This window comes from Lepisosteus platostomus, chromosome 19 (genome assembly GCF_059453375.1).
Source record: "Lepisosteus platostomus isolate fLepPlt1 chromosome 19, fLepPlt1.hap1, whole genome shotgun sequence".
Classification (NCBI taxonomy): Eukaryota; Metazoa; Chordata; class Actinopteri; order Semionotiformes; family Lepisosteidae; genus Lepisosteus; species Lepisosteus platostomus.
In genome coordinates, this window is record NC_142629.1 from 2,536,034 (window position 1) to 2,560,966 (window position 24,933).

Genomic DNA, 24,933 nt, shown 5'->3' on the forward strand with positions numbered 1-24,933 from the left:
GGAGACTGGATGACAATCAAAAACATTTTTAGCATTTTGGTTTTTTTGGGGGGGGTTTTGCAGCCCCAGTGGAACGTGCTTCATCTCGCAATCTGCAATGCGAGGCTCAGCTGTCTGAAGCAGGACGGGGCCGGCTCTCAGGCGTTTCTGTCCGAGACAGGGCGAAGACCGGGCCCTAATTCAAAGTGAAGTTCTGCACAAAAAGGGTACAGAACAGGCTGGCTCGGTCTAGAGAGTAACCTAATAAGACACCATCCACGCCGCCCTGCTCCGAGTCTCCTACCACTGCGGGCTTCTCTGCATTGATGATCTCAGTTTCACGGTGTCTCAAGACATATTTTCACAGCTGTGAAAATGGGCGTCTGCCCAACGGCGCTCACAACATCAACACAGTGGAGCTGAAAATGAAAAACAGGGGGATGAAGCTCATGTCCTAAGCCTTACATTAGCTGGGGGTCTCTGTGTGCCTGGAGGGGCGGCGAACCCCATACACCCACAGAAACCTGCCCTGCAGAAAGACATACTCTGTACCACCCTCATGACGGGTAGGGCTAGCCTGGCCAGCCCTGTGAGGACAGTGCACGCCACGCGTGTCCAGGTGTCTCACAATACCAGCGGAGACTCGTCTTCTGGAGATCATTTCCATTTCTTCTTCATGTGTGGCGGGTGTGTCAGATTTAGAGCAGTGCAGTGTTTTTCAGAGAGATCTCCTCTGAGTGCAATTCAAGAATTTTAGAATTAAGTTTGATTGAATTATTGTCATCTTCGCGTACGCCAGCCTTAAAGTAAAGGCTGTACTACAGAAACAATATAAAGGGAGAAACGGAAAGGAAGTTTAACATTAAGGTGCTCTATGCAACTAGTCTTTAAACGAAAATCTTTTTGATGTTTTATTCAGTTAACATCACGTCTTACCTGATGCTTGTTGGACTGTGTACAGTACATGTACAGTATATAAAAAAATAGGTTCGGATGGTTAAACATGTCTAGGCAGGATATTAAGACACGTTAAGATCCACATACAGTATAAAAACAACGTAATTTAGTAAATCTAAAAGTCCCAGGCGATAGTTTGCGAGGTAGCTCAGCGCCGCCTGTCCGTGGCCTTGCTCTTACGCAGCGGCAATGTGTTGACTGTACCTTGTGCTAGATCGCCATCTTTCGTTCACGAGAATAATGGCTTCTCAGAATTTAGCTGCGGAGTGAAAAGCGAACGGAAAAACGCTGATCAATGCAAAATGACAGCTTGTGTTATTAGAAAGAGTAGCTAAGTACTATTTTAACTACTACACCATTACAAAGTTGTCTGAAACTGTCCCTAGGTTACATGGAAATGTACAATTTTCCAATTGCTCTATAAACCCCAGCAGTTTTGACAGAGGCACTTATCTGACAAAAACAAGGTGATTTTCTATTAGCTGAGGGTCTGTGGAATAGATTCCATCCAACTTTGGAGAGGCACAAATTTTCCCCATCCAATTCTACACCGCAGTTTTTCTAGAGGTGATCCACCTAGACCCACAATATTAATAAAGACTTAAAACGGAATGAAGAAGGGTGGTTTGCTATTGGCTGACTGTCTTAACATTGTATGTTTCACCACTTTTAATGGTGCAACAAATGTTTTTGTCCCTGGTTATAGTTTAAAAAACTGATCGAATTGAAATATAATAAAGGACTTGATTTAATTACAAATTTCCGATACAGCTCCTTTAAAAGCTTGCATCTTAAAACCTTTTTCATTGAACAGAAAAAAAAAACATGTATATGAAAAAACAGTAGTAGAAATGGAAGAAAAGTGCTGTAAAATTAATAAAAACTTGTAATAATCTTAGATTTGTCAAATTTTGCCTGAATGTTCAAGGAATGACAGTTAACCATGAAGAAATAACAAAGAAGGTGTTTCAACTGCTTGTCACTTCGCTTAATGTTGCTATACTCCTCATATGCTACTGTGGTAGCTGGAGGGCTTTTATTTTGATTGAATTTCGGCTATTTACATACACTTCCGGATCATTCGTGTCGCTTAATGGAGCCCGCTTCACGCTACCGTGGTAGCCGAAAGACTTTTATTTTGATTGAAATTCGGCTTTTTGCATACACTTCCGGATCATTCGTGTCGCTTAATGTTGTTAGCCTCACGCTACTGTTATTCAATCTGCTGAACCAGGCTGGTGTCAATGACTTTCTGCCACTCTCTTTAAATGTGATCTTGAAGGCACCTGAGTTTATTGTTAATATTTCCAAACGTTTCTGCAATGCAGAAGTATCTAAAGGCGCCGGTGTTACTGAACGGCTGGATTCGGGTCTTCGGTTCTCGGCAGTTTGGTTCCAGCGGGACGGGTAGGAAGGTTGAATCATTTGTTGCACAACCTGGTGCCATCGATTCAAGATCATAATCGCACAATGTAAACACGCGAATTTAAAAACTGGTTTTGATCTCTGTTATCAAAATCTGGCAAATGATGCATTCCATGAGAGCTGTTGCAGGACAATTTAAGATCAGATCACGTTATTAGCCCTATACAACCTCTTGCATTAGGAATTTGTCTTTTTGCATACCCCAGCTTGCTCTCCATGAGACACACAGACAGGGAGGGAAGCTTGGGGTCAGAGCACAGGGGTAGCCATTGTACAGCGCCCCTGGAGCAGCTGGGGTAAACATTCTTATTCCCGGTTTGTCGAAGTTATTTTCTTCTTTCGAAAAGGCATTCACGATGCTGTAGACCTGCAACACTACGGCTTTTCCATTTCTGTCTGCAAACGTGGAAATTGGTCAATCTAAAATCTTTTGGTAAATCATTTTACACTCAGACTTTACAATGAAGCGCTTTGAATGTCTTCTTAATGTCAATTTCAAAGGAAATAGCTGTGCTTGTGTCTCTGGAGTTGTGCTTGTGTTCTGGGTTGGAATTAGTGTGATTAGTGCTCTGTAATCAGAGGCCTGTTGCCGTGTGTGTGCTGTCCAAACAGAGCCCTGCCGCAGAGCCCTGCGGCCCAGACTGGCCCGCTGTTACAGCGTGGTGCCCCCAGTCCTGGACCAGACAGAGAAAGCCATGCTGGACCGGATGCTGCGAGTGGACCACGCCGGGGAATACGGAGCCAACCGCATCTACGCCGGCCAGATGGCAGTGCTAGGGAGAACTCAGGCCGGACCAGTCATCCAAGTGTGTGCTCGACGCAGTCACCTGCCCCACAAAACCTCCACAGAGGCCCCATGGGCCACCAGTCAGGAGTGGTGCGACCTGGAGTTGAGAATAAGACATTCATCTGTACAGAATGTCTCCGACATGGGGCGTGCAGTCCTCTTTTAAAAGGGGCTTTTCAGACACTATAGGCTGATTCAGCTAGAGAGATTTTAGCCCACTCAGGGCCCTGTGGTGGGTGTGTTTAGTGTGGTGAATAAACTTGTTGATAATGACGTCCCTACTTGTTGTGTTTATTTAGTACTGATCAAATCCACTGCTAAATCCAAAGTCATTTCTAAAGGAGTCTCGAAAGCTATGCCATTTAACTTGACTCTCTTTCGGTTTTGTGTTCTTAATTGCCTGTTCATTTCAAGTTGACGGCTTTTCTTGCTCACGAGTTTGAAATGGTCTCTTCGATCCCGCAGGAAATGTGGGACCAAGAGAAAGATCACCTGAAAACGTTCAACGAGCTCGTGGCTGAGAACAGAGTGCGCCCCACAATTTTAATGCCTTTCTGGAATGTGGCAGGGTTTGTCCTGGGTGAGTAGGCACAAGACAGGCTTGGTAAATTATTGCATAATGCAGGTGTAATCCCAGATATGATCCTGTAGTGCTGCTAAATTCTGAGCGATTGAAACTCCCACTTACTGACACTTGGATCGCCGACCAGGTGCACTGCAGCAGGGCCTGGGTATGTACTGTACCTGCCTCGTATCACAAAGACATTCTGCTGGCATCACCTTTCATCTAAGCTCCTTATCTGCCCACATCACAAACCTACCAGTACTCTGCGTCGATCCACCTGCGTGGGGTTTTATGATTGCAGACTGACGAGAAGCGCTGCTTGCGGTGGTGTGGTTAATGAATGTGAGCATGTGTGTGTTTGTGTGCCAAGGTGCCAGCACAGCCTTGCTGGGGAAGGAGGGTGCCATGGCCTGCACAGTGGCGGTGGAAGAGAGCATCTCAGAGCACTACAACAGCCAGATCCGAGCTCTGATGGAAGTGGATCCGGAAAAGTACAAAGAGTTACTAAACGTAAGCCTGACCGTTGGTGATGCAACACTTTGTGTCTTTGGGGTTTTTTTTGCATGTGATTCCTTTGATATGTGCCGAGTTCCAAATCAATAAGATATTAAAAAGGGTGAACGTCTGGCTGTCCGAGGCTCCATATTGTATTTTTGTTAGAGCTTATTTTTTTTCCCCCCTAGTTAATCAAGAAGTTCCGTGATGAGGAAATGGAGCATCATGATACAGGCTTGGAGCACGACGCAGAACTGGTGAGTCCGAGTAGAGCAGGTTGTGTGGTGCTTTGGGATGTGGTTTTATAGTTGTTGCTACTTTCTGTCCAGCGGGAAAGAACTCAAGAACTTGGAAGTGTCGGAGAGGATGGGTGGTGTTTAGGTGATTTCTGTGGAGGGCAGTGTGGTTGTTAGCGGTGCTGCCTAACAGCTCTTGGGCCCTGGATTTAATTCTGGCCTGGAGATTCTGTGCCTGTTCTTCCTGTGGCCATGCAGGTTTCTCTGACTGTTCCCGTTTCTTCCTGCAGGCCAGAGACTTGCCATTTGAGTTCGATTGTGTCTCTTAATCGCGCCTTGTGATGGACTGGTATACTGTCCTGGGTGTATCTTGTCATCACCTAGGCTCCTGCTCATCTGAACTTGTATGGAACCAAGCAGTTATTAAATAACACCATGAGGAAGCCTGCAGGTTAGGGGAGGTCATTTGGCTCATGGGTGGTTCATGTATACAAGTAAATCAGCTCTTTTTTGAATGGGTTTGGATCTTGTGCATCCAAAGCTATGCTGTGAAGTCTGTTCCAGATACTACCAGTGTTTCCTGTTCTCTGTCCTAGATGGTTGTAGTTTTCAGTTGTGACCCTGTACCCTCGTAGTCCTCTTGGCTGAACCAGGACACCAAACTCTTTAAGATTCTACGTACTTAACTTACATCTCTGTTCGATCTCCTTTGTCCTAGACTGAAGAGATTTGACTCCTTTAACGTATCCATATATGACAGTCTCCAGAATGCAGTGGCACTTGCGTTAAGTGTGATCTTGTGATGTGGTTTGCACAGCTCACCCTTCATCTCAAAACATGGTCCATGTCTTGCTATGGGAACACAGTGGGGTCAGTCTAAAACTGAGGGTAAATAGCACAGTATGTAAACAGCAAGTGTTGTTACATGAGGTCCAATACAGTTTTTTTTCCCTCTGTTTTCATTTCCAGGCACCGGCTTACTGGCTTTTGAAGAATGCCATACAGGTTGGCTGTAAGGCAGCGATATATCTGTCTGAACGCATCTAGAATCCCTGAAGATTGAAATCCAAAGGTTTTGTTTTTTTTAAAAGAATGGATGTAGTTCCGGTCTGCTTTGTGTGAATACTGTCCAACCAGCGCAGTGCTAACCATGCCTGTGACTTTTACTGCATCTCTAGATGTGAAGGTCTTTCACAGCCTGTCACGGGCTCAGGTCATCATGGCAGTCATCATGAGTTTACTTTCACGGAGTCATATTGAGTCCCCTTTAAGACAGTCGGTATTATGAAATGAAAAAAAAAACAACAGGAAAAACACAGGGCAGAAGTGCGATTGTTGTGATTTGCTGTGTTTGGAACTCTGCCATTTGTTTAGTCACTAATTCTCTTGCAGTAATTCTCAGTATAGCAATAAGGGGGTTTTAATTACAGCCATGCTGTTTCTTGGTAAGCTCTCTGTCACTGTGCTTCGATAACGATGGGCAACAGCAGTCTTTAATTGCTAAGACACCTGCCCAGTGCCTTTTTGTAAATCTGCTTGTTGGAAAGCCAGCAAGGTCATTCTTTTCAGCCCCTTTGTAGTTTTGCGTTCTGTATCAGAAAATAAACGGGGCAGGGAGCTGCGCAGAGATTAAAATGGCCTCCCAGGAAAATCAAGGCTGTTCTACACGTCTCCTGCATGAAGTGCTGTACTAAGAAAAGATAAGAGAGGCCTGTCACAGGCTGTAAGTAAACTCGCTGGTTAAAACATTTTAAGAGCTTATTTTCATTGTCTTATCCTGTCAGATTTTATTTAATATAATAAATATTCCGATGATTTTCATTGCATCTCATGAATGCATTTTTTTTACCTGTCTGTTTGTTGCATGACTGAAAGTGTTTTCACGCACATTTCAACGTGGACTCGATGGATGCGCTGTTGGTCAACTGCAGTGTTTCCTTTGTTAGAATGCGTAGTGTGCTGTCAAAGGTGAGCGGGTTGAGAAGAGAAAGAGAAATTGTCGTGAGTGCAGATCTCCACAAGGGGGCAGTAGGACATGTTGCCTGATCAGCTTCATGGCATCTGGTGGGAGATCGGGGTGATTTAAGACTGTGTTTTGTGTTTTTAAAAAAGGCTCTGACTGAAATGTTCAGCAGAAAGAACTGGGGTTAAGTGGAACAGACCACTTTTCTCATCTGGGTGCAGAAGGTGGCCGAATGATTGAATGTCGTTCGGCTCTGGGGTCAGCCTCCTTAAAGCTTGCTGGAGTTTTAAAACCTTTTCCTTTTCAGCTCTTTCTTATGGCCTGTTCTGCAGAGCTACTCAGAGTCACAATGAAGGGTTACTACTGTACATGCCTGAGTGGCTGGAGTACATTAATCTGGGCCTCCATCTGCTAATGTGGCTTTTTCGAATTTGACCCTTTCCCCTGCAGAGTGCGATTGGTGGGTGTTAGTATAAGGTGCATTCTGTCACTTTCACACGGGGGGTGTGACGAGGTGTCTGAAACTCATGGGTTAAACATTTGTGTCTCTTCACACTGTAGTGCACATACAGCATTTCACACCGAGCGTCAGTAATGGGCCTAACTTCGGGATTCTGAGACAGACAAGGGCTCGGGACCCAGGCTCGAGTGTCCAAAATCAAAGTTATCCTAGTGGATTTCTTCAAAATGAACCAGAGCACGCAAGAGGAAACTGATTAGCTACAAACTACCAGAGGGGTTAGAGGATCTGAAGGGCCTCTTCTCTCTCGGGACCTTTCTTCCAGTTATGTTCCCATGACTTCATGATGCGGCCCGGCTGGTCCAGCATCCTCCTGGCCTACGGCTGCTTTCACCAAGATCCGTTCTGCTCGGCGTCGAGATCACTGCTCTGCCTTCTTGGCGCTGTAAATCAAAGCGGCAGCAGGGCACGTGGGCTTGCCGTTCCTGCAGATCCGCGCAGATTGGGCGCACAGCTGCTCCGGGCGTTCGGTCATAGCGGAGCGGGATGAGGCCTCTGGCCGGATGCCAGGCCTGGGCTTTCAACACCTCGTCGTGAGTGTTTATTCCACCTCCCCCGCCTCTCAGCTGGGAGGGAGGGGGTGGGATCTCGGCTCTCCCCTCACGCACACATGCACGCCGGTCCAGAACACAGGGTTTCGGCTGAGGAGCGGCCAGCTTGGCGGCTTCCGCTGGGGCTGTGGGACTCTCGGCCCACACGTCGCCGGCCTTGGCAGCCGTAACACGCCCCCTCCTGCTGAATGAACGTTGAAAGGTCGGCCTCGTGGGTGGGTGTGGCGACAATTCAGTGCCAGTGCTGGAACGACACTGTCCCTTGTTATTGTGTGTAAGAGCTTTGTCGTGACAGTTATACAGTGAAGAGCAAAGAGCAGGGTGTGTGTGCATGCTAAATGGAACAGGCTGGTGGGCTATGTGTCCTCCTCCAGTAGTTCAGGCCTGGTGGTCCAGCCTGCCTGCTCTGCAGTGCTACGCAGATGGCCAGGGCCAGGGCAGGGGCTAGCGTGCATCGGGACCGTTTCCCTTGAGATGAGGTCACGGCCGATCTTTCAGGGTCGTTCAGGTGTCAGACCTGACCCTGAGGCTTAATGCGCGCAGCTCTGCTGTAGCTCTGCCCTTTGTGCGCCCGCTGCCTTTAAATAGCCTCTTCGCTGTCAGACCCGAGAAGGCCCAAACTCCTGAAATGAATTAAAAGAGTCTGTGCAGTGCAGAGCTTTGATCTGTTTGTATTTGTCCTGACGCGGCTCACCGGTAGACACCCCTTTCTTGCTCTTTGCCATGGCCCTGCTACCACCCAGGAGGGCAGTCGGAGCTATAAGATGTCAAAGGTCGCTGACCCAGGTCACACAGAATAGTGGGGAGGGGTGTTTTCATTCAACAGGTAATTACATCCATTGTTGTGTACCCTTGTGTTACCCTTGTGTTAAATGTGTTACCACTGCACAAGTATCATATGATGCACTCCAATTACATGTATATTTTTATTTAATACATAACTGTTCTAAAGCTATAACAACATTTTATGGACAAATGTGTTTCAGTGTGCAAAGGATATATTGTAGATATTTTTACTTTAAAGAGCTCTGTAATTACAGTACTTGGTATTTGGAAACATTAGAACCCATGTATTTTGTAACACCTGATTATATCACTTTTGAAGTTTCCAGCGAACCAGGCTGAAGTGCTGATGAGATTCATTCAGTAATATTAATAAACACTGATGCACAACCTCTGTAAATCCCAGACACACTGGACTTCTCTGACAGCTTTTCTTGTTATCCAAGCGCTGCAGAACCACAAAGCAATTGAGAGCAGAAATGTAGTTAGAAGGAACAAGCAGAGGTTAATTCCATGCTGAAGAGCTAAAAGAATGAAGGAGAAAAAAAAAACCTTTTAGGTGTGGTGGCAACGGAGAAAGGGAGCAGGGATAGGAAAGGAAAAGACCTGTAAAAGCCTGAAATCTGCAAATGAATGGGTAGGCTTAGAAAAACGTACAGTTTACAGATGAGCACTCGCTTCAAAAAGTTCAGGGCTCCCATGTCCACAGAACTGGGAAGGAGTAAGAATGTTCTGTGCTGGACCAGAGTGGAAAGTCCTAGAAAGCACATCAGAGCAGAAGACTGGCGAAGCACAGAAAGGTGCGTTAAAGCTCGGTAAATGCATGGTATAACTGTAGTGGAAGCACAAGTGGACTGCAGCAGATACCAGGCAGATTCCTCACACAGAGAAAGGAAAGGCAAAGAAGCTGAGTCATGTTGAGTGTTTTTCTTTTGCCTTTCTAGGCAGACGTGTGGGTGGATGATAAGCATTTTGTCTTTGCCCTGCATAGAAGCCCTTCATCTGATTGTTCCTTGATCCCTGGCAGCTAATTTGATAGACTAGAGCCGCAGTAAGTGTTAGATACCAGAGACAACAGAAGGCTTTGCAACCACAAACTGACCTGCAGGGATTCTTTTTTATTTCGGATTAACAGGATGCTGACAGTTACTCAGTGAGATTCAAGACCTTAAAAAAAATTGCCTGGAGTGAAATTGCCTGTGTGACTGGTTTCGGGGACAAAAATACAGTTAAAGGTAGTTAAATAAAACATGTTTGATGACTCAATGGAGATGCAGGTGTAAATAACATGTAAACCATAAAATTGACATTACATCATTTTGAACCTGCTGTGGAATAAAGAAATTGTTAAGGGGTTGCTTTTTATCTTGTGTCACAGTAAATTGCATGCAAAGGCAAGATTATCAGCTCCTGGTCCATTTCTTCTCTGTGGTCAAGCACGGAGTTTCACTGTTTTATTGTGTCCTCAGTTGCGCAAAGTTGTCTGTGGTCTGCTTTTTCCAGATTCACCTCTGCAGGCAGTCTGGGGTTTTTGCTCACGAGTGAGAGAACACTGAGACACGGGCTGGAAGGGCGAGTTATTGTGGGCGTGAACTTCGAACCCGTGAGCAGTATAAATTTATCTGGAGTTGTAAAATTGTTCAGAGACAGATCGTGCTGTTTCTTGGCACATGTAATTGCATTGGGCCTGTCTGTCACTTTCCCGGCGTCCGATTTCAGACTGGTGCTGTCCACTAGGGCCTGGCCAGTCCTCAGTTTTTTTGTGGAGGGGCAATTATAATTGCTGCCTCCCATCACTTTAAGGCTGTGTCCGCCTTCCAGACTGTGGGGGAGGGGGGCAGTTTGAAGTGAGCACTAATTTATTAGTTGTGTGCTCCGACATAAATGCCAGCACCTGCAAACTGTCATGTTCCTGTAAATTCGCCCTGGATTGATGAGCCCTGTTTGTCAGTGCATCACTGCCTCATGCCTGACCTGACAGCTCCCCCCTGAGTAGCACCAGGGACCGGAGCGCTTTGATGAATTGAGCCAGTATGATGCTTCATAAAGGGTCTCTGTCACTTCTGATATGCAGGTCACTGAAGCAGGGGGAGGGGCGAATACATCAGGGTAACAACAGGACGCAGCCAGGTCCTCTTGCACATTTCCTTAAATAGCAGCCCTGTTTGGAAATTGTTGTTTATCAGATCCTCTCCGATACGGATAACTCATGTGATTCGGGTTTGTAGAGTTTCAGATGGGTCTGGAACGGAATTAGGGCACAAAGCTGACCAGTGACAGTGTTGTACTTTTCACAAAGCGCGTTTGTCAGCTAAGGTTTATGAGAACCACATTACATAATATTGCAGTCCAAGATTAAAGATTGCAGTCTATTATTTTTGTGTTGTGTTGTTGTGCATTAGGTTTTCACTTTGTCTGAAGTGATTTGTTCCATGTGATAGGCAGCAGTTTTGAGCAGTGGTAAGGGCTTTGGGCTCATATCTGTAAGGTTGTAGGGTTAAATCCTAGGTGGGTCACTAGGATATAATACCCCCTTATACCCTTGAATGTACTTCACATGCTTCAGTTGTATACTCGCAGACCCAGCTGTATAAATGTAATTCACTTTGGCTCGAAGTGTCAGCCAAATTAGTAGTAAACCAAAGTGAATATTGTAGTTACCTAATAGTTGAGCATTCCTCTTGCATCATTCAATAGAAACCTAAAATCCACCCTCCTTGTTTTGTAACACATTTAGTGTCTGGGGTACCCCATTCAGCAGGGACGACCGAGCCTCAGATAAAATATAGCCTTGATTCCCACATGATCCACCGGTCAGTAGCAGCAGCACATGATGCTAACAGCCTGACATCATTGCAGTGTACATACCACACGTACTGCTTTCCTAACATGGCACGACTGTTGCCTAAGGGCTTTTTAACCAGGACAGCCTCTGTTTTTCCCCATGAAGAATGGAGTCAAGGTCACTGTGCCCACAGCGACGTCCTCACCTGGAGGGCTGCTGACCATTATGCGGGCTTATCTTGGCTGTTAAATTGCCCCTTGACGACATGCGAGGGCTGCGCTGCGCTGATCCAGCTTTTTTCGAAACTGTATGAAGAGTGACACTAATAATATGGCTGAGGAGTACAGTGACGGCACTTGTGATTTTTTCCTTCAAGCCAGCATGAAAACGAGTCTCCGCTGTCGTGAGCAGAGCTCCCAGTGTAAACGTGCCGCTCCCGGGCCTTGAATGATCAAGGTCTCAGTTTAGTTCATGTACTGCATGCTGCGTGTGTGCAGTAAGCATATGTTTAGTAAATATTTGAAGAAAAAAAAAGCCAGCAGTGACTCGGGCACTTCAGTTTGTCTATAAACCTGTTTGAGGTTTCTGCAGTGTTAGTGCAGTCGCTGGCGATGGCCGCTGTCTCTGTGGACTTCAGCGGGCGGTTCAGGTGTCTGGCTCTGCTCTGTGCGCCGTGACCCCCTGGACTCATCAATCCTGACAGCCTCAATCGAACAGGGAGGGATACCAGACTGCACTGCCTTCCAGCTCGGTCACCAGCTCCACTGCCCCTTAAATCCTTTCGGCTGACAAGTATTCACAGAATTCCTGTGGCCTCTTTTTATTTTCAGCTCTGAAGTGACCGCAACGTGTCCACAGTGAGCTGCACTCTTAATTCTCTGCTTCTTAGGCATCATACTTAATGAGCCTCATCAAAGACCTGTTTGTTTAGAGAAGTAACTGCTGTCGAAATTGCATTCGAAAGTCCCCAAGAAGCTTTGAAGTGAAGTCAGAGCTGGGGTTAGGATCACAATTATTTCAATGTTGAATAATTCCTCAAGAATTATATGTAACGGTTGATGCATAAAAGTGTCCTGCTTGATGGTGTCATGTTTTGCGCAGGCTTGACGCACCCAGCAAGGCATTGCAGTGCTCTCAGTTCTGATGAGCCACAGCACAGCGCTGAGGATTCGCAGTTTCCAGGGCTTGCTACTGGACAGATGCATGATGTTGCCCATGATCGCAGAGGGGCAGAGCAGCACAAGCTGGTGTGGGGAGAGAGGCCGGTCATTGGAAAGGCGCGCCTGGAATACAGGAAATGCAAACCTTACTTCTAACACAACAATGCCTGGGGGCTGAAGTCACGACACTCTTTTTCTGGTTGTGTTACATCACTTTACAAAGCCCTCTCCTGCTGGGGCTGTCAGTCCTCTTCGTCACCCAGGTTGTTTATGGATGCCATTGCCATCCTGTAACATTGCAGTGGCTTGCACTGAGATTACTATGCAGATTCCTATGTGCCTGGCCTTTAGTGTGCTTTTGCCAGCCACACTAGCTGCACTGCTTAATGGGGATCTTCCACTTGTCAGATCCTGCTTTGCTTTAACCTCCCGATGCCATAACCATCTGTTACAGAGAGCTTTTCATCCCCAAGGTTCCCAGAGCACTTCACATCTAGGAAGGGACCCACTTCGCCACTGAATTGCAGCCCCAGCTGTGTGTCTGCACAGCGGATCAGGTGTTAACACTTTAGGGAAGCCAGATTGCTCAAGCACACAGAGGAATTTAGCCAGGACAGCAGGACTAAACATACTTAGTCTTTCCAACAATGTCAAGTGGTCAGGACCTTGGTTCATCCAAAGGCAGGGCACCTCCTACTTATCTTACAACACAGTGCCCAAAGTCAACATACTGGGCCTGTGATTTGGAAATTCTAGTTCAGGCAGATGAGCACCCACTGCTGGTCCACTAATACAACTTACAGCAGCAACCTGGTTTTCCTTAGAGATCTCCCATCTCAGTACTGTCCAGTACCTGGCGAGATCAAGCTACAAGGTGATCTGTCACACAGCCTGACGGAGGGGCTGCTTAGCACTGGCTATAACCATCATTTCTCTTCTCCAGGTCCTGCTCATAATAATGCCTTTCTTTTTCTTTAATTCGTCACGTTGTTCTCTCATGCTCGTTGCTGTAACATGCCAGCTGGTGACTACTAAGAAGGTGTTTGGGTATGTTTTGGCAAATATGTAAGCGGCCTATGCAATTTCCATGCATTAACTAATCCAGCTCCTTATTTTGATGGAGAAATTCACTCAGAAAATTCAGGGAGGGGGAGAGTGCAGTTTAACCCTCTTATTATAGTTCACTATTATAATTCACTGCATTCTGGTGTGTATTGAGGCTGTTAGCTGCGCTGGTCTCGGAAATGCCCCTTTTCGCCCTCCAACATACGGTAGTAATGACACACATGCACAGCAGACAGGCAGCCCAGACCACCCTGGTCGCAGACTGTATAGAGATCTGTATCGAACAACAGGAAAACGCATCAAGTCTGCTGGTTCCTTTGATTTTAAGATGTTGCCAAACAGTGTCCAGTGGCAAGGACATCAGTGACTTACAGTAGTGTACAGTAAAGAGGGTTCAAGTGTCTCCCAGGCCAAGGTGAGGCTACAGTGCTCCCAGGCTATCCCTAATGATCCACATCGCGCCGTAGCCAGCGATCACAGTGTTCTGGAAAAAAAACCATCATCTGTCGAAACCAGAAGCCAGAAATGCCATCAAAGACCTTTGCTTAAAAACATTCTGGGTATGTAATTTTTTTAAAGTTGATAGATTTACAGCAAATGTTTCACTCCCCAGCTATTTGAAGTATCTGCTAAACAGATTGTTGAGTGGGTTTCTGGGAAGACAGATGGGTATTTTGCATGCCACTAAATAGAGGAAGGATGATGAAATATCTGATTTATCAGAAAAACACTTTTTTAAGCTCAGTAGATCAAATTCTATAAAGTAATGTCACTGAATTTTTTTTCTTTTGGGGGGTGGGGGTTAAAATAAATTTTAACTTGCTCTTTCAAATTCCTTCAAGTATCGATGGCTATTCTCTGGCATCACTTGAAAGGTGTGGGTGTGAAGGAGAATGAAAAGCTCCTGCAGGTCCTGTCAGCGAGACGAGAGAAATTGGAAACCCCGTTTACGCCGAGATTGGGAGTGTATCGTTTCTGCCTGTGGCCCGACAAAAGTTTGCTTTGCTCTGTGTTCTGTTGCCTACTTGAAAACTGTTGAACCGCCAGTTAAAGCTGTCACTTCCTGGTGGAGCTTCAGTCTCCAGATGGTGCAGTACTTTGTGTTGCACAGCAGCAGGGACCATAAAGGGAGTGGTGGTATGAACAATTAGCCTTTGGTGTGGCAGTATGCGTCAGGCCTTGCAATAGTGTCCTGAGTCAATTGAATCCTGCAGTTGGCTTTTGGTTCATAGTGGCTACTTCTGCCGTAGAGAGCGTTTGTCCAATACGCAACGATCTTTATTCCAAAAATGACAAATGCTGCAAGATCTGTGAGACCCACCTGGTTGATGCAACAGCAGCCATAGTGCACCAGTACACTCCCCACACACCAGCTATTAGTGGAGAGGAGAACAGTGATGAACCCAATTCATAGAAGCTCTTTTCAAGAAACGCCTGAAAGACGGTGCCTTTTTGCAGTATAGTGTCCCCATCTCTATACTGGGGCATTAGGACCCACACAGACCGTGGGGTGAGCACACTGCTGGCCCCACTAACACCTCTTCCAGCACCTTCCTTAGTTTTTACCAGGAGGTCTCTCATCCAGGTACTGGCCAGCCTCACACCTGCTGAGCTTCAGTGGGCTGTCAGTTGTGAGTTTTAGGGTGTTTTGGCTGCTGGCAAATTAAAAACAAATGACTGGATTGAGACCATGCACCTGGGCCCCAGACCTGGAGTGGGGAAGGGAAGTGTGTGGGCGTCTGTGCCACACAAAGTCCGAGGCCCCCAGGGGACACAGTGAGCGTTTGGCTCCGGGGGTCTTTAATGGGTTGATTGATGTGAGTGGATGGTGTGCATTTCCTTGATGAGACTTTTAGAGGCCAGGCTCGTGATCTCCGTTTCTGATCGGCATGTCAGCCTGCAACTATCCTGCAGGCATGTGAGACAGTTTCACATACCCTGCCTCTGCGTCCTCAGAGCCCTGACAGTGTCCTGACTGCGCTGGGAACTTTGCTTCATCCCCTGGGCTGAAGGTAAATGCACTCAATGTGCTCTTCCTTTGCTTTCTTTTGTTTCATTCTAAATGAACAAGCCTAATAAATGGTGGACAGTTCCTGAAGGGTGAGCAAAACTAGGTAAGAAATTCTACTAACATTGAAAAAAAAGGTTTAAAACCTGTCTTTGCATTTGCAATGATGCCTCTTTTGTCATAGCAAAAACAAAAAGTGGTGCATTCAGATTTAAGAGATAATAAGGCACAGATAGCAGTCTGATGCTTTCAATTAGCTTTAAATAAATCTGGTGCGTTTCGAAATCAGAAGGTAAACAATATTTTGGATACAAATCTGTCTAGAAATTACGATAAAAGCTCAAACTCAGCAGCGTATTAATTTAAAAATATAGTACATAAGTGCTATGAAATTTAAAGTTGAGCATTATAATTACATATTTCTCATGCAGTACAGTCTTATGTAACAATTTCAGTTCTATAGACTCTTGAAATACAGTTACCCACCACAAGCTGTTGATGTCTGCATGCATCATTTTCCTCAAGTAATATTTAATCCAGTGATCAGATTTGCCAGATTTAAAGTGGCATGTCTGAGCTGTGATACTTTGTAGAAAGTACTGTGAATTATAAAGAAGAACCCTTCGGTTTTCTCTTACGGATTATTGTTAAGATCTAAGGTTAGGTTTCAGCTGAAATGTTAATTTCAATAGATTTGGAGCCAACATGAAAGACAATTATTTCATTTAATGTGAGCACTTTCGCCCAGTGGTGCCAGATGTTTGGTAATGTTCTGGAACCCGGTATTCACTGCCCATTGCACCCTCCTCCCAGCATGGAGCCAGTTGTGCCACACTGCCCGGGTACCGCACGATTTGAACCCGGCCCCCTGAGGCCGATGGGATGAAACCACTGTTACCGTAAAAGAGAAATGAAGCATCTGGAGTTGGTTCGCTGTGCCTCACTGCTTTTGCACGTTGAGTGAACCCGCGTGTCCGCATTGCCACAGTCCCCATGTCTCTGACCAGCTACAGAGGTCTGGGAGAGACCCCTCTGAGGACCAGGGAGTCATGTCTCCTATCAGACGGACTTTGAGACAGGTGATTCATTGTGGCCCGGGGGCTCTGCACCACCTGAAAGGGCTCTGCGGGCTCGCGAGCCGTGTAGGTGCTTAAATGAAATCGAAGCCAGGGAATAGGGTGGGTGTTGGGGGGAGGGGGGAGGGATCTTGAACCGCGGTCAGGAGAGAAGATCGTGTGTTATCGTTTCTCCTCGCCGCCAGCCAGCCAGCCAGCCTGCCTGCCTTCGTGTCATGCGCCCGGATTTGGCGGCGGCTCAAAGCGAACAGGGAGAAATGCGATCCATATGGTGGCACTATAAAGTCCACCCCAAGCCCCCAGCTCGCTCCACTCCCAGCCCTGCTGCCCAGGGACAGTGTGCACAGCGCTGCTCTTGCTCTCCGACGCCCGGCGATCTCCTGGAGAGCTGCCTGACTGGGGTACGTGCTGCACAAACCGGCGGTGTGATGCTTGCCACACGTCCAAGGGAACAATGAGGATGACATTCTACAGAGAGCCGGGAATATACACGACTATCTGTGGGATTACGACCTGCAGTGAATGTTTTTCTGGGTGGCTATTAGGACTATTAAACTTCTTTTTTTCTGTAGTCTGAATCCATACATAACCTCCTGCTTTGGACACTGATTTCTAAGGACGGCTTCTGATCTTCTCACGTTTTTGTATTTTTGTTTCTTTTTTCCCGTGTGTTTTCTGCTGTTTTAGCCCTCTTTTCCTGTGAAACCCTCCCTTCCCATTCTCTGTGTCCTGAGATGCTGAGGCATTTAATATGAAATCAAATAATAATGTTTAACTTTAGAACTCCCTTTGTGAATAATCTGTGAGTCACTAACAAAGGGCAAGCAGGTGTTGAAATGCCTTAGCTGAGATGAAGTTTCAAGATGTGTAGCGTTGACTCATTTCATTCCTCTGTGCAGATACAGGATGTCTCATTGGTCAAGGGCTCTTCTGAGGGTAGCATTCCTCTGAAAAATTCCTCCAGATTGTTCTCTTCTCATCCACAGACACGCGGAGCTTTGCGATGAATTCTCTGGGCCGTGCAGCTTTCCTGCTTCTGCTGGGTGTGGCTGTTTCCCAGAACAGCCGCGGCCCCAAGCCCAGCGGCAAGGCCCCCCGAAAGACAGGAACCCCGGTGGGGGAGGCTGCTCCTGGGCGCCCCGAGGACGATCCCCTCCCGGCTCAGTGGGGGTCCACGCAGGTTGGTAAGGACCTGAAGACCCCCCAGACCCAGAAGCCCAGCGAGGACATGAACCTGCACTTCCTGAAGAACGCCCAGGTCACCTGTAACGACGGGACAGCAGCAGGGTGAGGCGATCCGGACGGCGCCACGTTCTTCCATGCTGTGCTGCTGTCTGTTTCTGGTCATTCGCTGCCATGATCTGTAGTTGGCTTCCTCTGCATGTTCATATGAGCGCATCAATTTCCCTTCGGGATCAATGAAGACTTATCTATCTATCTTTATGAATCAGAGAGCTCGGAAACAGACTGCAGCCTGGAGGTTGCTAGATTACCTCCAGGCTGTGCCCCTTGCCGTCTTCAATTATTATTTTTGGGAAATGCAGTTTTCTTCCCAGGCTTGTCTTCTCCCTTTGCATACCATTAACTAGACGAAGTGCTGTTTATAGATTAAGAATAGCTGCCGGCGTTTTAGTAATCAATGTCTTTGTGTGAAAAATTAGTTTTTACCGTTTGGGATCCTGATCCATTTTTTCTCGTTCTGCCCAGATTTTACCTGAGAGAGTGCAAAGGAAGCAAACGGTGGCTGATATTTTTAGAAGGTGAGAATTCTTTAATTTCTTCTTTCAAGTTTGAGTGAGGTGATAAACGTCCTAAGGGTTACCCCGTGCATCTCATTTGCAGAGTCCGAAAAGCCTTGAGACTCTGTTATGTATAAAAAAAAACATCCTGGTTTTATTTCTTTAATTGCCTCTATTTCATGCCAGTAGCTTTTTAATATACTCCTGCCGATGACTGAGTCCTGTCTGGACTCCTACAGTGCTACTATGGTGTAAAACACCTTAACTTCCTTCTCCTGCTTTTCTCTATGAGCGTCCTGAGTTTGATGAGTCAGGACAGAGTCATTATTTAATTACACAAGATGATTTCTGCAGCCACACTATGGATCTAATGTCTTAATAATGGAATTGAATGTAACTAGTTGCAAAGACTAACTGTATATACAAGACAGTGAGGTTCCCTGCAGGACTTCAGAGGCATGCATGCCTCAGATAATCTCATCACATTCTCTCCAGTCCTGGGCGAAAGGCTAATGGGATCTCCCTTTACAGTTATCTGTGGCTGATATTAGTGTCTTATTTTTAGGTGGCTGGTGCTGCTATAACAAAGAGACCTGCGATTCAAGATACAAAAATATCCCTCGTCTCATGAGCTCATCGGAATGGCCACAATCGCGTAAAGGTACAGCCCTGTCCTGGGGTAACTATTGAACCAGACCCAACCAGTTCCCCCCTGGGTCGTATTTTAATAATACAGCAAGTATGCTGTGTCACTGTCCTGCCGCACATAGATCATTGCATTTGAATGTGTTTTTGCAGCTACATTGATAGTCTGGCTTTCATCTGATTGTCCTCCGTGGTTTTCCAGGAAGCGGGATTCTATCCTCCGAGGCAGATGAGAACCCCCACTGGTGGAATGCCAACACGGTGTAAGAGCTTATCTGCAAATCTGTTTGCTTTCGCTGGCCGAATACAGAGTCATACAAGTGCTTGCGCTCGGAACTGAAATGCATTTGTGACGCACCTTGCTTTTCCCTTGTTCTTTGGGGCTTTAAAAATGGAGATTCACCAACTGTACTAGTCCAGTCTGGTTTTTTTTTTCATGCCCGGTATGGTGATAAAATATTCGTAAGATATTCTTAGTAAATTTTGGGATGGAAACGAAGCTGTGCACAAATAGCATTCTTCTCTCTTTAGGCTGTGATCATGAAAGCATAAAGTCTGCAACCAGTGTTCTGTCTCTTTGTGTTTGATCATTCTATCTTTAGCAGGGGGTCCATTATAAGGAGCAGGTAAGTGGTGTGAAAATTCAGTGAATACTTTTCAGTAAAATGGGGATTGATTTGGCGTTGAGCATTTAGATGCTTATTTAAATGCCTTGCTTTCAGATTTTCATCTCCGTAGTATCTGGCTTGTGTACAAGTACTGTAAGTAGGGTGGCCGGTAGTGTGTTTCTGGGTGATCTGGATGACAGTGACGGCTCGTCTCTCAGGTTCGTCCCCTACTGCTCCAGTGACGTGTGGAGTGGCACCTCCTCAAAGACGGGCCAAGGAAAGGAGCCAGGTACTGTAAGACCTCCGTCTCCTGGCAAAACTCAGATCCTGGATTCAGGACTGGGGGATGCTCTTGGTGTCTTTCATCTTCCTCTTCGGATCCTTCTCCTCTTCCTCTTCCAAGGGTTTTTTACCTCTGCTCTCCTGCTGGTAGAAAATCTGCCCTCTGATCTGAAGTCGAATGCAAGCTCAGTGTCCTGTGTCTTCCAGTTCAATATGCCTTCATGGGTTCCCTGATCATCCGGGAGGTGATTAAAGACCTGGTTTCCAAAGGGATCAAACAGGCCAAGGTGGTCATGCTGGCTGGCACCAGGTGAGCTCCTTGTCCACTTCCCATCTCACAGAGTTCTGCCAGTCCTGCGTGTTGCTGTTGGGCAACTGAATCTCGCAAACAAAATCCGCTCTCCCCTCCTGTCTCTCAGCGCCGGGGCGATGGGCGTCCTGCTGAACATCGAGAAGGTGTCCAGTCTCCTGGCGCAGCTGGGGACCGAGGCTCAGGTGCGAGGCCTGGTGGATTCCGGCTGGTTTCTGGAGAGCAAGCAGGCGAGAGCCCAGGAGTGCCCCGACAACGCTTCCTGCACGCCCACTGACGCCATCAAGAAAGGCCTCAGGTAGTGCCCACAGCCCCCTGCCCCCCTGGCACTATCCTGGCAAGCTGCAGTCGGGTCACAGCGTGGCAGCGTGCTGTTGTGAAATACCATTGCTCACCTTTGTGGTTCTGTTAGCAGAGTCATGTGCCTGGTAGGACTGAAAACAAACACTGAGACATATTTATATCCCAGGCTGGGAACAGGAGCCTTGAGGAAAACATACAAAGCAGAAAAGAGCAATAATAATAATATTTGTAGTGGAAAGAGTTGAGGGAGTCACAGAGGCTTCAACAGGAAGCACATTAAGTGCAAGCTCTGTGTCAGTGTAGGGAGATTCACTGTCACTGTCTGTTGGCATTCTCAGGGCCACGAGATCACAACTCATTAGCGTATGAGTTCCTGCAGATTCATTTTGGCCTGAAGGATGATAATCATATCTGGTTCATTTTGGAGTAAATGATCTGGAACAGACAGGGATGTAAAGTGCAGCACCCACAGACCTCTTTTGACAGTGATGCCTCTTTTGGTTTACTAACATATTAAGCTGAATGAACAGGACTATCTATGTCACATGCATCATGGGGTTAAGGCCTTGACATTCGTGCCTCTCAAACTCCAGGCTTTCTTTCAGTTCCCCATGTAAACTTTCGCATGCTACGAGACCTCGCTCCTCCCTTCTGTTGCTTCAACCCTGGCTTCCCAGATCATCCATATCAGACCTTGCAAAGTCAGCATGCTTATGTAAATGCTCTCTTGAAGCCTTCTTCCCAATTCTCTTTAATTTGCTGTTTTATGTCTTGTGTAACTAACTCATTTGCTCATGCCCCTTGCGATGATTTATCATTTAAGAGGCTATATTTAGTGTAAAGATTTTAATTAAGAGGTATAACCGACACGTGACTCCATCTGAATTGAAGGGGATTGTGCCACAGTGCCACAGTCCTGGGGAGAACAGGTGTTTGCGCAGGGCTGTAACACTCTGATCCCGGCGTGTTCTCTCAGGCTGTGGAATGGCATCATCCCCGAGAAGTGTCGGCAGCAGTTCAAGAAGGGCGAGGAGTGGAGGTGCTTCTTCGGACCTAAGCTGTACTCTTCTTTGACCCGTGAGTCTCCTGGTGAGCCGTAAAAACACGCCGCGGGCTTCCATGACTTGCACCAGATCATAACTCACTCAGAGCCGCTCGTCCTTAAAGGAGAGTCAAGTCGAAGCTTTGAGATTTGTTTTTGCGGCCACGCTTTTGCACGTGAAGAATCGGGTGCCCTGCCCTACAGGTTTGGTTTCTGGCCGAGTTAAGTTTCCTTCGAACTTCCACGGCTCTGTTTTCCGACCGCCTCTTCCTATTCGGAGCCGCGAGAGAGCCGGAGACTATCCCGGCAAGCAAGGGGGGGGCAAGGCAGGATACCACCTGAACAGGACACCAGTCCGTCGCAGAGCACACACAGATACAGACACAAAACACACACGCACTCGCACCCGAGACAATTTCCAATTTCCCCAGTGGCCAATTAGCCTACCAGTGTGTCTCTGGACTGTGTGTGTGGGGGGGGGGAAACCGGAGCACCTGAAGGAAACCCACTTGAACACGGGGAGAACATACCAGCTCCACGCAGAGAGCACAGGTCGGGAATCAAACCCAGAGCCCCTGCGCCGTGAGGCAGGAGTGCTGGCCACTGCGCCGTCCTCCTCCGCACTTGTGTCAAGGCCTTGGCGGAGCTGTGTGCGTCTCCCCACAGCTCCCCTGTTCGTGGTGCAGTGGCTCTTCGACGAGGAGCAGCTGCGGGTGGAGGACATCTTCCTGGGGGGCCGGCCTCTGTCCGAGCACCAGTGGGCCTACATCCAGGGCCTGGGCCGCGAGCTGAAGAGCTCCCTGCGGGACGTGACGTGAGTCCGAGTCCGCCCGGCCTCGGGCTCCTCGTTTCCTCTCGCGAGGAACATGCAGTCGATAGGGGACGTTCAACGTTCAACGTAATCTATAATTCCCTCTCAGTCAGAGGACAATCAATTCAACCATTAGTCTTTAGTTTAATTACAGCTCTGGGGAAAGAGTTAGTGCCAGATAGACTAAATCTGGCTCATAATGGACATTATGGGAAGGGGTATCCTTGTACTGTAAGTGCAATGTCAGAGTGGATGAGCTACAAAGACGGTGTTGTGTTTTTGAATAACCTAGCGCTGCACTGGCTGCCAGTGTGCTGATAGTGGTGGCAATGTCTTTCAGGGCGGTCTTTGCTCCTTCGTGCCTGTCCCACACGTTGATCACTAAACGGTAAGGCCCCTCGCGACGTGGCTGTCCTGCGGTTGAATGAGGGTGAGCTCATGTAGCTGTTTCAGGGCAGATCGTTTATCTCAACACATTCTGCCTGTCATCCGCATTCCACACTGTTGCGCTCCTCCTGGGTTGGGAAGGGGAGGGCAGAGGGGTTGTTTTGGGGATCAGGTATGATGATTGAAACACAGAACTGAATTCTGGGGGCTTTCGCCACGTGCTGCTGACGGCGCATCTTGCCCTTCTCTCCCCCTTCCCCCTGCAGGAACTGGATGGATTTCCAGATCAAGGGCACCTCCCTCTCCCGTGCCCTGCAGTGCTGGGACAAGAGCCTCCAGGATGCCAGCCGGAACGGCAAGGCGCCCGTCAAGGGCTGCCCCTATCACCTCATCGACAGCTGCCAGTGGCCCCAGTGCAACCCCACCTGCCCCGCCCTGCTGGACCAGACCACCCAGCAGGAGCTCAGCCTGCTGCAGGTCCTCGTGAGCTTGGGCCTGGACCTGCAGCAGGTAGGCCTGGACCTCCCTGGGGAGGCCAGCCACCTGGCAGGCATGGTCAGCAGTGGTGGCTAGGAGCTGCCGTGTGGTCTGGGAGCAGTGACGGCGAGCGGTGCTGTTCTAAGGGGGGGGGGGGGAGTCATCTTACGATGTAATCTAATGAAACGCAACAAAACAGATCTACCTCTGATCTCCACTTTGGCCCCTCAGCATTCCACTCTACTCCAGCGTTAGACCTTGTAACCTGTGATTATTTCACTGCGCTATTAGAGCAAGTCACTCTTGGACTTGTCGGATAGATTGCCCCTTGCCTTGTACTGGTCCCAGTTAGCTGCGTCTCTGTTCTGAGCAAATTCTACAAGCTGGGCTGAATCAGATAACGAAAAAGACTTGTGTTTGTACTTAACCTGCCTAGTGAAACTACAGTATAAGATGTCGGTCTGCCTTATGTTCGAGCTGTGTATCTCTGTGCAATTCCAAGAGTCAGAAAACAAGTGAAGAAGTATCTTTTGGACCTGAAAGGTATCCAGGAGCCCCAGGTGAACAGGTAGATTATAAATTAACTGTGGATGCTGGATTAACACCTAATAGGTTCACAAGACCACCACTTCCACTTCTAGATTCTGTGTGCTCTCTGTGTTAGTGGTAAAAGTTACTAAGTTCTTCTGTAGTGCTGCAACATCATTTACTGTGCATTGACTGTGATTTCAGGAGAGGAATGAGGGAGACATCATGATCTCTCTCTATTTTACTTTTTAATTGTCAAGTTTATACTTTTCACTGACTGCCACCACTGATACATAATACTGTACATAGGAAGGTAGAAATATTTGAATATTTATTTATATATATCCATTAATTATGCTTGATGGTGTGGTTTGAAATTCCTGTTTATTACTGAATTAGCAGGAAACTTTCTAGGTCTGTCACTCAGCCTGGTTACTGTCACTCAGTTGTTGCATGGTATTCAGATGCAAAGCCAAGGGAACTTTGATGTGGGCAGGAGATCATAAACCCTATAGATAAGGTCTTGGGATTTGATTAAGTTAGCAATATGAGAAATGTAGCGATTTGAAGTGTGCGATACTTGTTATAAGCAATGGGTTCAGCTCTTGAAGACTCGCGAGGAGTTTTAATTTTATTGTGTAAATTTGTCTGGTCTTTTTAGACGTACGATTTCAACTCCAGTAATGAGAGAATAAATGTACTGTATTATTACTATATATGCTATGTATACTGCTTTTTGTGATTGTTGCTTGCAAGTTTTGAATTGCGATACGTGTGTGTGCTCTGAAAAATGACATTCACATCCAGCTCTCTGGACAGACAACAGAGTGGGAAACTCTCGGTGGGAAAGATGGACAGATTCTGGAGGGCACTAGGCAAACGAAGATATTTGTTTTGGGTGCAAGAACCACTTAAAGAAGATTTCCGCAGAGAGCGTTCTTGAAACTGGTATTAGCACCAAATGTGTGTCAACCCCAGAGTCCTGTGGAAACAACTTGCTACCTAGAGATGGCTATACAGCAGTCTTAAGCACTGGTGGGGAAACTGGTCTTGTTGGGGTTTATTCGTTCTGTGTGACTGCTGTGTCCACCTACATGCTGCTTATTCTTACTCTATAATATTTCGTCATGTACAGTATATACAATAAATCTATACTCTAAAAATTGAGCCACATATTTTATATCAGTAAATTGTTGTATTTTTATCACCCTGCAACTCACAACTGGCAGGCCGCTGCAGCTCAGCAGGTGTGAGCCTGGTGAGTACCTGGACGGGAGACCTCCTGGGGATAAACTAAGGTTGCTGCTGGAAGAGGTGTCAGTGGTCCTGACTCTCTGCGGTCATTAAAATCCCAGGGCGTTTCTTGAAAAGAGTAGGGGTGTTACCCTGGTGTCCTGGAGAGGATCCCCATTGCCTGTAAAGCGCTTTGAGTGTCCAGAAAAGTGC

At 47.0% G+C, this 24,933-nt stretch overlaps 2 protein-coding genes across 4 annotated transcripts; both read left to right on the plus strand.

Moving 5' to 3' along the window:
* Nucleotides 1–2,093: 2,093 nt before the first annotated feature.
* coq7 (coenzyme Q7 homolog, ubiquinone (yeast)) lies at nucleotides 2,094–6,265 on the plus strand. The gene is made up of 6 exons (XM_088612622.1): nucleotides 2,094–2,343; nucleotides 2,974–3,167; nucleotides 3,614–3,728; nucleotides 4,084–4,223; nucleotides 4,397–4,465; nucleotides 5,414–6,265. Exons 1-6 carry the CDS (start codon nucleotides 2,259–2,261, stop codon nucleotides 5,489–5,491), a joined length of 681 nt encoding a protein of 226 aa, XP_088468748.1. The 5' UTR covers nucleotides 2,094–2,258; the 3' UTR covers nucleotides 5,492–6,265.
* Nucleotides 6,266–11,006: 4,741 nt separating this feature from the next.
* notum2 (notum pectinacetylesterase 2) lies at nucleotides 11,007–24,660 on the plus strand. 3 transcript variants are annotated; one of them, XM_088612274.1, is made up of 13 exons: nucleotides 11,007–12,045; nucleotides 12,148–15,283; nucleotides 17,342–17,642; nucleotides 18,063–18,115; nucleotides 18,660–18,755; nucleotides 18,942–19,002; nucleotides 19,566–19,636; nucleotides 19,837–19,939; nucleotides 20,049–20,237; nucleotides 21,219–21,331; nucleotides 21,951–22,098; nucleotides 22,436–22,483; nucleotides 22,749–24,660. In XM_088612274.1, the coding sequence occupies exons 3-13, from the start codon at nucleotides 17,359–17,361 to the stop codon at nucleotides 23,053–23,055; spliced, it is 1,473 nt and encodes a 490-aa protein (XP_088468400.1). In that variant the 5' UTR covers nucleotides 11,007–12,045; nucleotides 12,148–15,283; nucleotides 17,342–17,358; the 3' UTR covers nucleotides 23,056–24,660. The 3 variants fall into 3 exon arrangements, with proteins under 3 accessions (XP_088468400.1, XP_088468398.1, XP_088468401.1); XM_088612272.1 differs by lacking the exons at nucleotides 11,007–12,045; nucleotides 12,148–15,283 and adding an exon at nucleotides 16,469–16,756; XM_088612275.1 differs by lacking the exons at nucleotides 11,007–12,045; nucleotides 12,148–15,283 and adding an exon at nucleotides 16,470–16,756 and having other exon boundaries at nucleotides 21,219–21,319.
* Nucleotides 24,661–24,933: the final 273 nt, after the last annotated feature.